This window comes from Falco rusticolus, chromosome 10 (genome assembly GCF_015220075.1).
Source record: "Falco rusticolus isolate bFalRus1 chromosome 10, bFalRus1.pri, whole genome shotgun sequence".
NCBI classification, from domain to species: Eukaryota; Metazoa; Chordata; class Aves; order Falconiformes; family Falconidae; genus Falco; species Falco rusticolus.
The window spans coordinates 22,003,659-22,016,859 of NC_051196.1; the positions used below are offsets into that span (position 1 = coordinate 22,003,659).

Below are 13,201 nucleotides of genomic sequence, written 5' to 3' on the forward strand. Positions count from 1 at the left end.
CCAGGGCCAGGCTCAAACGCCCCTCCTGTGTCCTCGTTAGGGGGCTGTGGGGGCGGAGGGCCCAAGCCAGGCTCTTAGGTGGGCTGGGGGCACCGATATGGGGCCGTGGGCTCAGCACCAGCAGGGACCTGGGCACGGGGGGGCATCCACAGCCACGGTGGGGTGAGGAGGGCAAGGGCCTTGCAGCCCCACAGCCCAGCGGGTGCCTCGCTGGGTCCCATGGAACCCTCCACATTCTCGGGGCTGAGCTGAGGAGCTGGGGAACCCTCCCGGCACCACGTTCGCTTTGCGGGGGTGGGGGGGCTCATTTCGGCACAGTTTGAACCCCATGTGGGTGGGCCCAGCCCCACAAACACCGGGGTTTGTTCAGGATGCCCCAAGCGTGGGGGACACCGACTCGCCCCCGCACCCACACCCCTACTTGCGGCTCAGCCTTCCCCAGGCCCCCCGGGGTGCGCGGGGGGCGGCCGGGGCAGGGGGCGGCGGGACGGAGCGGGGCCGTGGGAGGCCACGGACACGAGCACCATCCCGTGGGCATCGGGGGAAGCTGCCGTAGAGCTGCGGCAGCTGCTGGGGGAGGGCGGGCAGAGGGCATCTGCATGGCCAGTACGGGCGTGAGGGCTATGGGTCTCCCCAGGACCCCAGTCTCCCACCACCCTGTGCCCCCAGCCCCCCACCCCTCTGCACCTGGTGGTGCTGCAGGACCCCCAAGGGACAGGACCCCTCACCAGGCATAGCTGGAGCCCCACGCAGCGGGGACATGGCAATGTTCCAGCACAGAGGACACGGGGGACCTGGCTGCGGGGCCCCCCCGAGACACCACAACCCCACAGCCGGCTGAGCCATGCTCCCAGCTTTAATCCCTGCCGAGGAACCCCCAGCAAGCGGGGGGCGGGGGGCCCGCGGCCGGGTGGCTCTGCTGGCCACGGGGCCATGATGGCATCCGCTCTGCCCTGGCTGCCAGTGGGATGGCAGCGGTGACAGGGACACGGCTTGCAGGAGGCTGGCGCGTTCCCACGGGGCAGCTGGTCTCACCGCTCATACTGTAGGTCCGTGGCGAGGAGCACGAAGCCCTGCGGCGAGTCGGGGTGAGAGGGGGGACATGGGGAACGGGGGGGGGGCACTGGGGTGAGGAGGCGGCAGCAGCACTTACCTCCTGCAGCGAGAGCCGGGGGCTGAGCAGGCTGAGGCCGGGGGGGGCAGGCAGGGGGACGCCGGCTCGGAGACGCTCTGCGGGGAAAGCAGAGTCATGAGGGGGGCGGCCCCAGGGCAGCCAGAGGGGGGTATAGGGACAGCATGGGGACAGCACTCACTGTTTGCCCAGGGCACCCCAAAAAGCCACAGCCCAAACTTCAGCAGGGTCTCCAGCTTCTTCACCTGTGGGACAGGCAGCCCCCTGAGCCCGGCACGGGACAGGCAGAGGGGACACGGTGCAGGCAGGGCTCAGCTCCCCTGCCAGAGCTGCGCCCCGCTGCCTGTGCAAGCACCCAGCAGTGCTGGCCTCGCACGGGAGCCACAGCGCCCCCGGGACCCTCCCTAACCCCTGATCCCAGGGTGATGTCCAAGGCTCCCCTCAGCTGTCCCATCATGTCCCTGCCATGGCTGCTCACCTCCACTGGGCCCACGTGCGATGTCACCTGTGCTACGCTGAGCCTGGAGGATGAGAGCAGTGTGAGAGCCAGGCACGGGGACAGGGGACTGTCCCCTCCCAGGGCAGGGATGGGAACCTGGCAGCATGGGTCCAGCTGAGGACCCAGCTGGGGTACCAGTGCCAGGGCCGCAGGCATAGACAAGAGCCAGGGGCAGGATGGGGTCCAAGCAGGCGGTACAGGACAAGGGAAGGCAGATGGCCAAAGGTGGAGAATGACAGGAGCTCCCCACAAATGTCCCAGGGGAGGCCGGACCCAGCACAGGACTGGGGACTCACCCCGTCAGGCTCACGGTGCCCCCGAGCCTGTTCCCGGTGATGGTCGGCTTCCCTGTCACATTGGCATCCTGCAGCAACAAGAGATGCTGGAAAGACCAGGGCACTGCCTGCAACCCAGCATCACCCCAGTATCACTCCAGCATCAACCTGCATAACTCCAGTATCACAGAGCATCACCCCAGCATTTCCCAGTATCACTTGGCATTGCCCCACAGTGTTGCCCAGCATCGCCCAGCAGCATTGCCCAGTATCGCCCTGTATCACCCAGTACTTCAACAGCATCACCCAGCACTGCCCAGTACTGCCCAAAATCACCCAGCATCACCCAGTATCACTCAGCATTGCAACATCATTGCCCAGTATCGCCCAGCATTGCCCAGTATCACCCAGCATGGCCTCAGGCAGGAGTGCCAGTAGGTCAGCCCTGGCTAAGCCGTTTGGGGCCAGGCTCCGGCTCCCCGTGCCACAGCAGCACCAGCACTCACGATGTTCAGCAGAAAAACAGGGACACGGGTGGCGTTGGGCAGCACCACAAAGGCCTCAGCAGAGCCGAAGAGGGCCCCGTGCAGAGCGTCGGGGCGGCAGGAGAGCAGGGGCTGCCGGCGGGCCGAGAGGTGCAGCTCCATGGGCTGGTCTGGGTAGCGCTCCTGCAGCTGGAGGGCACCAGGGCTGGGTTGGCACAGAGCCACATTGGCACTGCCAGCACCGCGGGCACCCACCCAGGCTCCTGGCTGGTCACCACCACCACCCTGGGGCCCGTGTGCCCCATCACTGCTCTGTGCTGGGCTGGGTGCAGGCAGGGTGGGCAATGAGTCCTGCCCTGCCTGTGCTCCACCTGCCCGTGTCCTGTCTTGCCTGTGTCCCATCCTGACTGCACCCCATCCTGTATCTCAACCTGCCCGTCTTGCTCACACCCTGTGTCCCATCTCTCCTGCAGCTCATCCCTCCTGCGCCCCATCCTGCCCACATCCCATCTCATGTCCCACCAATCCTGCATCCCATCTCCTCTCCTTCTTGCATCCTGTTCCACCTCTGTGCCATTGCATGTCCCATCCCACCTGTGTCCCAGCTCTCCTGCAACCCATCCCATGTTCTGTCCCTCCTGCAACCCATCCTATATCCCATCCCACCTGCATCCTGTCCTACTCCACATCCCCTTCTCCCTGTGTCCCATCCCACCTGCACCCACCTGTGGGGAGAAGACTCCCATGCTTTTGGTCTTCAGCTGGAGCGGGAACCGTCGCGGGAGCTGGAGGGCAGCAGAAAGGTCAGGGTGCTGGGGCCACAAGGCATGGGCGGGCATGGGGACACCCTGGTGGGACACTGGTGGGGGCAGCTCTGCCCTGTGGCCGCAGGCAGAGCCATCCCTACCATGTCACTAGAGATGTTCCTACGCAGGGCCCCGGCTGTGAAGTACACGAAGGCGGCCGAGTTGGCGACAAATTCGGTGACGGCCAGCAGCAGCATGGGCTCAGGCACCGCAGGCAGGGCCATGGGCAGCGCTACAGGCAGTGCTGAGGAGGGTCTCGGCTGGTATTTGCCCACCCTGAAGAACTCCCCCTGCACAGACAGACCCATGGATGGATGGGCGTGAGGCTCAGCCCTGCTCCCCCACGCCCAGTTCCCAGTGCCAGCCTAGGGACACCCGGGATGGCGTTACCTTGAGGGCGACGTCCCCATGCTCTGTGGTGATGGCCGGCTGCCCCAGCAGGGAGTGGTCAATGGCGGCAAAGGAGTCCAGCTGGGTGGACACTGCAGGGACACAGGGGCAGTTGGGGGGAGTCAGACCACCAGCCCCTCCCACAGCCCCAGCTCTGCTAACATGGGGACTGAAGGAGTTTGGCCCCACAGCGGGGTCCTGCAGACCCTGCTGGGCACCAGCCCCCCACACACCCCCAGACCGCTGTGCCCAGCACCCTACTGCCCTGCGCCCGCTCCCCAGGGTCCCCTCACCCACCTCTCATGTGCTTCAGGACAGCCTCCAGCTTGCGGATGCCCCTGTGAAGCTCGACACAGAGCTGGAAGCAGAGCAGGGAGTCAGTGAGCCCACAGATGGGGGTCCCCAAGCCACTCACTGAGCTCACCGGGGGGGACACATGGGGACACCGACACCCCATGGCACGGGGGATGAGCACCCACCCGCTTGTTCAGCTCCTGCTGCAGGGGTCTCTGGAGCAGCGGTGCCAGCAGGTTGTAGAGCCAGCTGCAGGGCAGAGCAGAGTCCTCAGATCACCCCACGGCATCCCAGCCTCCTCCAGCCCATCGCCCCAGCTGGGGGCACTGGGGAGTCCCCGTGTGGTGGGGACAGGAGGGGAGCAGGGGTCTCAGCATCACCTGTGTCCACAGTGGAATTCCACGTGCAGGTCAGTGCTGCGGGCATCACAGCCGGTGTTCCACACCATGGGGCGGCCGCTGCTGTCCGCGCTCACACCCAGCACCACCACTGCGGCCAGGTCACCTATACGGAGCTCGATGGAGCCCCTGTCCTGGCTGAGGACAGAGTGGGTGAGCACAGTGAAGCCACCCAGGTCCCCGTCCCTGTGCCCTATGAGGATGAGGACTCACATGGCGCCCAGCTGGGCTCCCCAGTCAGCGCTGAGCTGGATGCGGGCATGCTGCACCTTCAGCCTCACCCCCACATCCTCCACAAAGTCCACGGTGGAATCGTTTATCTGCAGCTCATGGATGTGGATCCTGCACAAAATGGGCAGCCTGGGCTCGCCACTGTGCCCAGGACATGGTTGGGAAAGGGGATGAGAACACGGATGCCACTAGTGGCTCTTACCGGGGCACAGTGTACGTGAGTGTCCCTAGGAGCGGGCTGTCATAGCTGCCCCTCAGATTCAGCTCGTGCTCCTTCTGCAGCAATGACTGGAGCATCTCCAGCCCAAACTGCCAGCCTGGGGCAGAGAGGGGATTTGGGGATGACATCAAGAAAGGGGCTGGGGTACCCGGGATGCTGTGGGGAGCAAGCAGCTGGACCCAGGACAACCCCTCCATCCCCCATACTCAGTGATCTGGGCATCATCCCTGGGGATGTCCCACTGGTCCCCCCCAACCCCTTGCCTGATCAGGGGCATAGACCCACCAAACTCCAGCGCCCTCCGGGTCAGCCGGGCCTTGATGCCAGGGTTGGTGCTGGTGGCGGGCATGAAGGCGGACAGCAGGAGCAGGAGGCAGAGCCATGCCACAACTGGTGTGCCTCGGGGACGGTGCCAGGTCCTGAAGGCTGGAGCAGAGGACATGGCTGTGGGATGCCCGGCTGACGCAGAGACCCTATGCCCATGCACCAGCCTGGCCAGGACTTATATCAGGGACAGGGACCTGAGGGTGACATCAGACTCCTGCGCACGGGCAGGGGACACCGCGGCACTCTGGCCACCAAAAGCCCGGCCTTGCCCAACACATGACTCAAAGGGGAAGCCGGTTTCTCCGTTGTTCCCCACTCGCGCCCGTGTCGTGGGAGCGGAGGAAGGCAGGGTCCCCCACCGCGCCACTGCTGAGCCCCCACCCTGGGGTGCGCAGGAGCTGGGGGCACCAGCCAGGGCTCCCCATGGGGACATGTGGCCAGCATGTGGGGACCCACAGAGACCTGGCTGGGCCTGGTGACAATGAAGGAGTGGGGGGACGCAGCGAGTCAGTTCCAGGGCAGGGGGGCTGCCCTGGGGGGACAGGGCTTGACCTGCTTGCACTGGGGAGCGGTGGCTGTTCCCACTTCAGGAAGAGCTCTGGGGACCCTGCATTGGGGCACTCAAACCTCACTGGGGGTCAGGGTGGCCGACACATGGTGGCAGCCCCCAGGGCCATCGCATGATGGGAAGGTCAGGACAGTAAGAGCGAGAGCAGAACTACAGTCCCTTGTGAAAAGCCCCAGCCGCAGGGGAATATCTGCCCATGCTCCCAAACCAGCTGCTGGCAGGAGCAGTGAGCCCCTCCGGCCAGAGGGTCCCATGGGCTATGGCTGCCAGGGGTCCGGCCACCCACCTGGATCCAGCCTAGGGACCCAGGGATCCCCCTGTGGGGGCCAGGGCCCCATCCCAGCACCATGGAGGAGTGTAGCACCCACGGCCGACCTCACCAGAGGGACCACAGCTCTGTGTAATGCACCTTACAGACCCCTCAGGAGCAGCTGCCCACTTGCCTGGGACCCCCAGTGCCACCCACCATCACCACAGTGATGGCCACAGCCCCTGGCAGCATCCTAAAGGCCAGCGCTGAGCCTGGCTCCGAGCCCTGCGTCCCCCATGGCCCCTCTATCGCCAGGTGCCCCCACCCTGCACCAAGACTCACCGTGGCACGCGGGTGTAGCGCCCTGTGCCATGGGAACCGCAGGTCCCACCACAGCTCCCAGCTCTGCCATGTCCCCAGGGCTGTACGTGGCAGCAAGCTGCAGGGTCCGGCTCTGACGCTGATGTCCATCCCGCGGTGGCCAGGCTGGTTGGAACATAACGTCACCCAGTTCCTTGGTCCCTAATCCCTTCCGGGATGAATCAGGTCCCATGAAAACAATGAGGGAACCGGTTGGGGCACAGGTGCCCACAGGGCTGGGCCTTCCCTGGGGCTCTTCAGCACATCCCGGTGTGACAGCACCCAGCATCCCAGCCCGCGGCCAGGCAGCTCAGCCCCGCCAGCCCTGCTCCCGGGCATGGGCCGGCTCCACGCAGCCCCATCGCCTGCTTGCTGGCTGTCCCAACGGTCCCAGCAGTCCTGTGGCAGTGCCATGCCATGTCCCTGTACCCCAGGGAGGGCGATGATGGCTGGGGCTGCATCACGAGGGCTCAGCAAAGGGCATATGGGGCTTGGGCAGGAGGTCGGTGCAAGGAGCCCCCCTCCCCACGGCTCCAGACAGAGCTTCCACACCTGCTGGCAAGTGACAGGCAAGGATGGCACCGCGGGGCACGGCATGGATGCGACTGCTGCGCCGCGGGGAAGAGCCCCAGCACGCCCCACACCGCCCCCGGCCCGAGCAGAGCCCCCAGGCCCCGGTTCTCCCAGCCCCGGGTTCCTCCGGGCTCCTCGAGGGCGGCCCGGGCCGTGCAGTGCGGGCGGGCACCGGGAGAGGGACCCACTGCCCCGGCAGCACCGCGCGCCGGGACCGGGAGGGAGGCGGGGGCTGCCGCAGCACCGGGGCGATGGAGGGGACCCGGGGACACCTGGGGAGCGATGGAGTGGACACTAGTGGGGATGATAGTGGGAATCCCGTGGAGGGGACATCAGGGAGCTGGTGGAGGGCACCCATCCAATGATGGACGGGACACCAGGGCTGATGGACAGGTCATCCACGTCCCCCCACTGCTGTGTCATAGCCAGGACAAAGTTGGCCAGGCCAGGCAGCGTCCTGGTTCCCCGAGTCACCTGCCCCTGCTCACCCTCCTGCCAGCAGATCTGCCGGGCTGGGGAGCCACGAGTAGGCACAGACACACACACTGGGGGAGCCTGTGAACATGCAAACACACGCAAATGCTCATGCAGAGGCACACACATGCACACACCTGCAGCCATGGCCAGTCAACCCCTTCCAGCCCCAGACACCCCCCACAGCTGCAGGGCCCTGGAGGACAGGGAGGGTCTCACTAGAGCAGCCCCAAGCTGACCTGCTGCCCAGGTGATGGCTGGGGTAGCAGAAGCCCCCTCAGACACCCCTATTTTACCCTGCCAGGCCCATAGGAAGGTCCATCCACATCTGCTGCAGGAGGCAACATGTCCCTGAGGCACTAGTGAGTCACTGGGCAGCCCAGGGCACCCCAGCCCGTGGGGTTGCACAACCCCTGATGCAATTTCCTTCTCCCAAAAAGTTGCACCAAGGCAAGCTGGAACCACAGGGGCAGCAGCAGCCCAGGGCTCGCACCCACGCTCCCTCAGGGCCCTGCTATGGGACTGTCCCCTGCCAGCCTCGCACACTGCAGCCACCTGCACCCCGGCCTCAGCTGTGACACAACAGGGACACGGGAATGCTGTGGGCGGCCCTGCTGGGAAAAAGGGCAAGGGCAGGCCCAGTCTGCAACCTCACTACTGCCCAGGCAGACAACGACCCCTCACCTGGCACCCAGCACTGCCCCCGCTGTGTCATTGTCCCACCAAGGTGCCTGCCCAGGGGAGATGCATCCCAGTGCTGCTGCACCTTCCCACGGCAGAAACTGGGATGCAAACCACCTTCCCCCATCTGTCTGGCCCCAGACACGCTGTGAGGACACAGCCCTGCCTGGGAGAGGGACAGGCCACCCACAGCCCCCAGCAGCACACTGGTGAGAACCAGGACCAGCCCACGGGAGACCCCCATCCCATAGCACTGCCACCCACCCCAGTCCATACTGGTCTGGACAGGCTCCCCCCCAGCTTCATGCTCCCTGGGGGCACATCCCCGAGCCACAGACCCCCTGAAGCCCCGGGGTGGGGGGAGGGGGTGCAGAAAGCAGAGGCATGCCTGGTCATCAGGGCTTGTTTAATAACAAAACTCCAGCTATTGTAGAACAATATTCTCCAGCATCATTGTAATATACAATACGGGGAATGCTCTCAGCAATCTGAGAAGGATACGTCCCGCGGCCGCCGGGCAGCACCCCCTGCCCAGGCTGCGGGGTGACCCCCCGAGCAGCCCCGCCAGGGGTCCCGGCGAGCCGCGGCGCTGGGGCCGGGGTCCCGGGGTGTCCGTGGCGCATCTCAGCGGCACAGGATCCGGTCGGCGGCTGGCATGCACGGAGCCTGCGGGAAAAGGGGGCGAAACGGCCGGTCAGGGGGTCCCGAGAGGGAAAGGGGCAGGGGAAGGGGAAGGGCCGCCCCCGGGAAAGAGCCGGTGCGGTGAGAGCCGGGAGGTCCGAGAAGCCGCCCGGGCCGGTGCAGCCCGGCGGGAGAGCGGAGCCGGTCCGGTGCCGGCGGTTCCGCACTCACCTCGGGGGGGTCCCCGCCGGCGGCGGGGCGGGGGGGCCCTCGCTGCAGCGCCAGCTGCAGATCCCAGATGTAGTCGATAACGTGCTGCAGCAGCTCCACCTTGGAGACCCGCCGGTGCCGCGGCAACGTCGGCACCAGCGCCCGCAGGCGCGAGTAACAGCCCTTCATGTCGTACAACAGCGCGGCGGCTGCCTGCTCCGCCGCCCCCGGGGACACCCCCAGGCCCGGCCCGCAGCGGGCGGCCTCCCCGGGCCGCACCGCCTTCAGCGCGCCACCGGCGCCCGCAGGCAGCGGCGAGGGGGCGGCGGCGACAACCTTCATGGCGAGGGGCGGCGGGGCGCGAGGGACGGCGGCGGCGGGACCCTGCGGGCGGACAGCCGAAAGCGCGCCCCGCCGCGCCAATTATAGAGCGCAGCCGGCGGGGGGGCGGGGCCATGGGAGCATTGTGGCCAATCGCGGCTGCACGGGGGCGGGGGCGTCCCCGCCCACCCCATTCATGCGCCCCTGAAGGGCAGCGCCTTAAAGGGGCAGTGGCGGGGAGAGGGTGCCGGGGGGCTGGGGCGCCGGGGGCACAGGGGCTGCGGGGGCTACCGGGGCGTGCAGCGCTGGCGGGCACCGCCCGCCCTGACGCCTTCCCCGCCGTTAACGTAGGTAACTGCCCCGCGGGCTCCCGGCGGCGGGCGCCCCGCAGCCCCCGCTTCCCCTCCGCCCCCGGGGCTCCCCACAGCCCCGCTTGCCCCTTTTCCTCCCCCACTCCCCCCCCCCAGGCCTCCCGGTGCCCCTCCGGCCGCCCATCCCTCCTGAGCTCCCCTGCCCCCCGCCGCCCCCCCGCTTCCCGGGCGGCTCAGACCGTTAGACGCCAGGGCCGTGACGTCACCCATTCATAAACCCCGCGCGCTGTCAGCGCGGCGCCTGGCGGGCGGTGCCCATGGCGACGGGGGCGGGGCGGGGGGGCACCTGCGGCCCGGCCCAGGGGCACTGGCACCCCCACGGAGGGCATCGGCTTCCCCACGGGGACACCGGCACTCCACAGGGACACGGGGAGGTTCGGCATCCCCACGGGGGCACTGAGACACCCACGGGGACACGGGGCTACCGGCACCCCCGTGGGGACACCAGGACGGCCACCGGGACGCGGCGGTACGGTCATCGCCGCCAGGGCCAGTCCGTACCCCGCACCCCCTGCCCCGGTCCGTGTCCCTCCCCCGCCGCAGGGCGGCCCCGCTCGCACTCCAGTCCCGGGGCTGGAGCCTCTGCGGAGCTGCTGGGCAGGGGGGGTCGTCGGGCCTGGGTGCACCGGGAGGGGGTGGGTGCAGCCCCCGGGAGGACGCGGCGGGGCAGTCGGCTGCCAGCATGGTCCTGCCGCGGGGGCTGAATGGGAGGGGGTCCCGTAGCTGTACAGGGCAGCTCAGACGGGGTCCCCCTGGCCCAGCCCAACACGGGCAGGGGGCGTGCAGGGAAGGTTGAAGCCTGAGTCCGTGCACCCCACTCCTGATGTGTGTACACACGTGGAAGCATGCGCACACACATGCACACACAGAGGGATGTATGGGTATGGGTGTACACATACATGCACAGGAAGATTCACACCCATACACAAACCTGTGGATGCACACACATGTAGAACCACGTTCATAAGTACATGCACACACACAGATGCACACACACACATGCACAGAGATGCATGCACATCCATACACACAGATGCACACACACACATGCACAGAGATGCATGCACATACATACACACACAGATACATGTACACACATTCACACACAAAGATGCATGCACACACGGGGGCATGCATGGATGAACGCACACACAGATACATACATGCATATGTACCTATGCATTCTCAGGCACACACACCCCACCCTGCCCACCAATGCATGTGCCCAGGTGCTGGAGCAGCCCCTGCCGTCCTCCATGTACCCCGTGAGGCTGTGCTGTGGGCCCGGCTGCGCCGCTGCATTGTTGGCAGCAGCAGGAAGCTGCACTGGACCCGGCTGCAAACAAAGCCAGTGCAGGGCCAGGGCACCCTGACAGCTCAGTCCCAGTGCATCCCATCCCGAGCTGTGCTCAGCTGCCCCCCACCCACCGGCGGACCGGGCTGCCAGGGTGGGCTGCACAGCTGCAGTGGCAGTGCTGTGATAGCACCCTCATGGAGGCATGGGCATGGGGACAGCCTGGACACCTTGTGCCCTTCCTAACCAGAGAGCATGTCATGCAGGCTGGCCCTGGGGTGGGTGCGGAGAGCCCCAGTGTGGGTCCAGAGGATGACACTGCCCTACCCTGTGTGGGGGTGGGCTGGGGGCCAGACCCCCTGTGCCTGGCCATGCTCAGAGAAGCTACAGCCTCCCCAGGCATGCAGGGAGCTGAGACCACCCCTCCTCTTCCTCCTCCTCGGGGTGGGGGCAGCAAGCCTGGACAGCATGGATGGACTTTAACCCTGCCAGCCCACCTGGGGGGAGCTGCATCTCTCTGTCACTCCCTCCGTCCCTCCTCCCTGTGTCCCTCATCCTGGTGCAGCGGCGGTTCCCAGGGTGGGCACAGCACTGGGGTCGCCCCCTCCATTCAGGGCTCGGCTGAGGGCCTGGTGCTGCCCAGTTCCCACCGCGGCTCTCAAAGCTGCTAATTAGCCCCCATCTGGCGGTGGCGGCCGGGCCGTGGCGGGGAGGCCGAGGACATTGTGCGCAGGAATGCCTTTCAGTGCCGGCCGCTGCCGCCAGCTGCGCCGCCAACAATGCGCCGTGGCCCCCGCGCCCCAGCAGGCGCCCTGCCCGCAGCCCCCAGCACCGGCCACCCCGGGTGGCGTGGGGACCACGACGGGCTTTGCTGCCGTGGCGGGTGTCACAGCACACGTGGCACAGCTGCCCTGGCTGCTGGTGGCCCTGGCTTGTGGCTGTGAGATGCTCTTGCCCCGGCACTCTGTGTGTTGGGGTGCCGGGGACAGGGATGGGTTGCTGAGGACAGGGATGGGGTGCCGGGGACAGGGATGGGGTGCTGTGGTTGGGGCTGCCAGTGTGGCACCAGGACGCTGCCCTGGCTGCAGCTGGGCATGGGGTCCCGGCACGCTCGTTGTCCGGCAGGACAGATAGCTTCATTTCCATGTCAATTCTGGGAACGGGGCGCGTGGAGTGGGAACAGTGGCCTCGGCCATATGGCGCTGGCTGGGCTCAGCCCGGCTGGGGGGGCGGCTGCTTTGCACGGAGCAGAGGTTGCCTGGCAGCCGAGCACATCAAAGCCCCCGGCCGCCCCCCGCCCCGCCGGGACCACACAGGGCATGGCCGCGCCAGGCCGGCGAGGGGCCGCAGGGGCTGCCTGTGCGCGGTGACAGTGGGGACAGGGGCCAGCCAGCACCCCAGCCTGGGCAGCACCCAGCCCAGCGCTCTGGCATGTGGGGGTCTGCAGGGCTGCGAGCTGGAGGGAAGGCAGAGTGGACAACATGGGTCAGGCTAGCCCCCTGCCCAGTGAACCGCACCCCCAAACCCGGGCTGGGGTTGGGCTCCATCCAGGTCCCCTCACCCCACACTGTGGATCAGCCCTGGGGCTGTGCAGAGCCTCCAGCCCCCTGTGCCCGCAGGATGGTGTTGAGCCGGGGCTGCAGATGTGAGCTGGGGCTGCCGGCACAGCTGGAGCAGGGCTGAGGCCCGAGAAAGCCTCTGCGCGTTCCTCTCCCGCCTTCTCCCTTCCCGTTCCCAGCTCCATCCGCTGCAGCCCAGACCAGCTGGAGCCAGGCAGCTCTTCCTGGGATTTATTCCAGCTTCCTGCCCCTCCTCACCGGCCGGCTGGGGCTGGGGCTGCTCTCGGCTGCTTCCTCTCTCTGCTTGCAGCTGCCGGCCGGGCGCCACTGCCGGCACCCACCACCGGCACCCACCACCCGTCAGGCCCCCGGCTCTCGCTGCCAGCACCCCACCACAGCTGGGCATCCCCAGCCCCGCACGGTGGGACAGAACGTGCTGCACCAGGGATGGCAGCACCCAGCACCCATCCCACCAGCTGCACTCCAGTGGGATGGCTCCACTGCCGAGGAGGCTCTGCAGGGCTCTGGGGACAAGCAGCCCCGGTGTGTGTCCCCCACCCCAGGCACCAGCACTCCCCACGCATGAAACCACCATCCCACTGCCTGGCGTTTGCACCCATGGGTGCACACGCAGCTCAGCCCATCCCACCCCACCGAGCACGAGCTTGGCATGGAGGGTGCCCAGCGGCTCCCCCCGCCAGTGGGCATCTACATCACTGCCCCGAGGGGCCATGGGTGGGGGGATTACCCCAAACTCCAGGGCTGCCAGCAGCAGGGCAGGCTCTGTCCCTGTCCTGGCTGGGCGCAGCTCTGCGGATGGAGGTTTCCTGCCGGAGCCGGCACATTGATGTTTCCGCAGCCC

The 13,201-nt window shown here is 67.3% G+C and overlaps 2 protein-coding genes across 4 annotated transcripts; both read right to left on the reverse strand.

The window, feature by feature from the left end:
• Positions 1-918: 918 nt before the first annotated feature.
• LOC119155153 (bactericidal permeability-increasing protein-like) lies at positions 919-8,248 on the reverse strand. Of its 3 annotated transcripts, XM_037403417.1 has the most exons (17): positions 7,297-8,248; positions 6,218-6,361; positions 5,016-5,156; positions 4,713-4,827; positions 4,493-4,621; positions 4,262-4,417; positions 4,067-4,130; positions 3,885-3,945; positions 3,588-3,679; positions 3,299-3,487; positions 3,117-3,176; positions 2,413-2,580; positions 1,928-1,995; positions 1,611-1,653; positions 1,314-1,377; positions 1,154-1,230; positions 919-1,073 (listed from the first exon to the last, which is right to left on the reverse strand). In XM_037403417.1, exons 1-17 carry the CDS (start codon positions 7,427-7,429, stop codon positions 1,032-1,034), a joined length of 1,746 nt encoding a protein of 581 aa, XP_037259314.1. In that variant the 5' UTR covers positions 7,430-8,248; the 3' UTR covers positions 919-1,031. The 3 variants fall into 3 exon arrangements, with proteins under 3 accessions (XP_037259314.1, XP_037259315.1, XP_037259316.1); XM_037403418.1 differs by lacking the exon at positions 7,297-8,248 and having other exon boundaries at positions 6,218-6,396; XM_037403419.1 differs by lacking the exons at positions 6,218-6,361; positions 7,297-8,248 and having other exon boundaries at positions 5,016-5,172.
• A 104-nt stretch (positions 8,249-8,352) lies between these two features.
• Positions 8,353-9,180, reverse strand: ID1 (inhibitor of DNA binding 1, HLH protein). The gene is made up of 2 exons (XM_037403420.1): positions 8,816-9,180; positions 8,353-8,629 (listed from the first exon to the last, which is right to left on the reverse strand). The coding sequence occupies exons 1-2, from the start codon at positions 9,134-9,136 to the stop codon at positions 8,588-8,590; spliced, it is 363 nt and encodes a 120-aa protein (XP_037259317.1). The 5' UTR covers positions 9,137-9,180; the 3' UTR covers positions 8,353-8,587.
• Positions 9,181-13,201: the final 4,021 nt, after the last annotated feature.

Excerpts from the sequence above, each read along its gene's own strand:
- LOC119155153 (XM_037403417.1), bottom strand. The coding sequence starts at position 7,429 with ATGGCTGCAGGTGTGTGCATGTGTGTGCCTCTGCATGAGCATTTGCGT. Across the intron at positions 6,362-7,296 it reads GCAGATCTGCTGGCAGGAGG|CCTGGCCACCGCGGGATGGA; the intron begins GTGAGCAGGGGC and ends TGTTCCAACCAG. Across the intron at positions 3,680-3,884 it reads TGTCCTGAAGCACATGAGAG|TGTCCACCCAGCTGGACTCC; the intron begins GTGGGTGAGGGG and ends GTGTCCCTGCAG.
- ID1 (XM_037403420.1), bottom strand. The coding sequence starts at position 9,136 with ATGAAGGTTGTCGCCGCCGCCCCCTCGCCGCTGCCTGCGGGCGCCGGT. Across the intron at positions 8,630-8,815 it reads CCGGCGGGGACCCCCCCGAG|GCTCCGTGCATGCCAGCCGC; the intron begins GTGAGTGCGGAA and ends CTTTTCCCGCAG.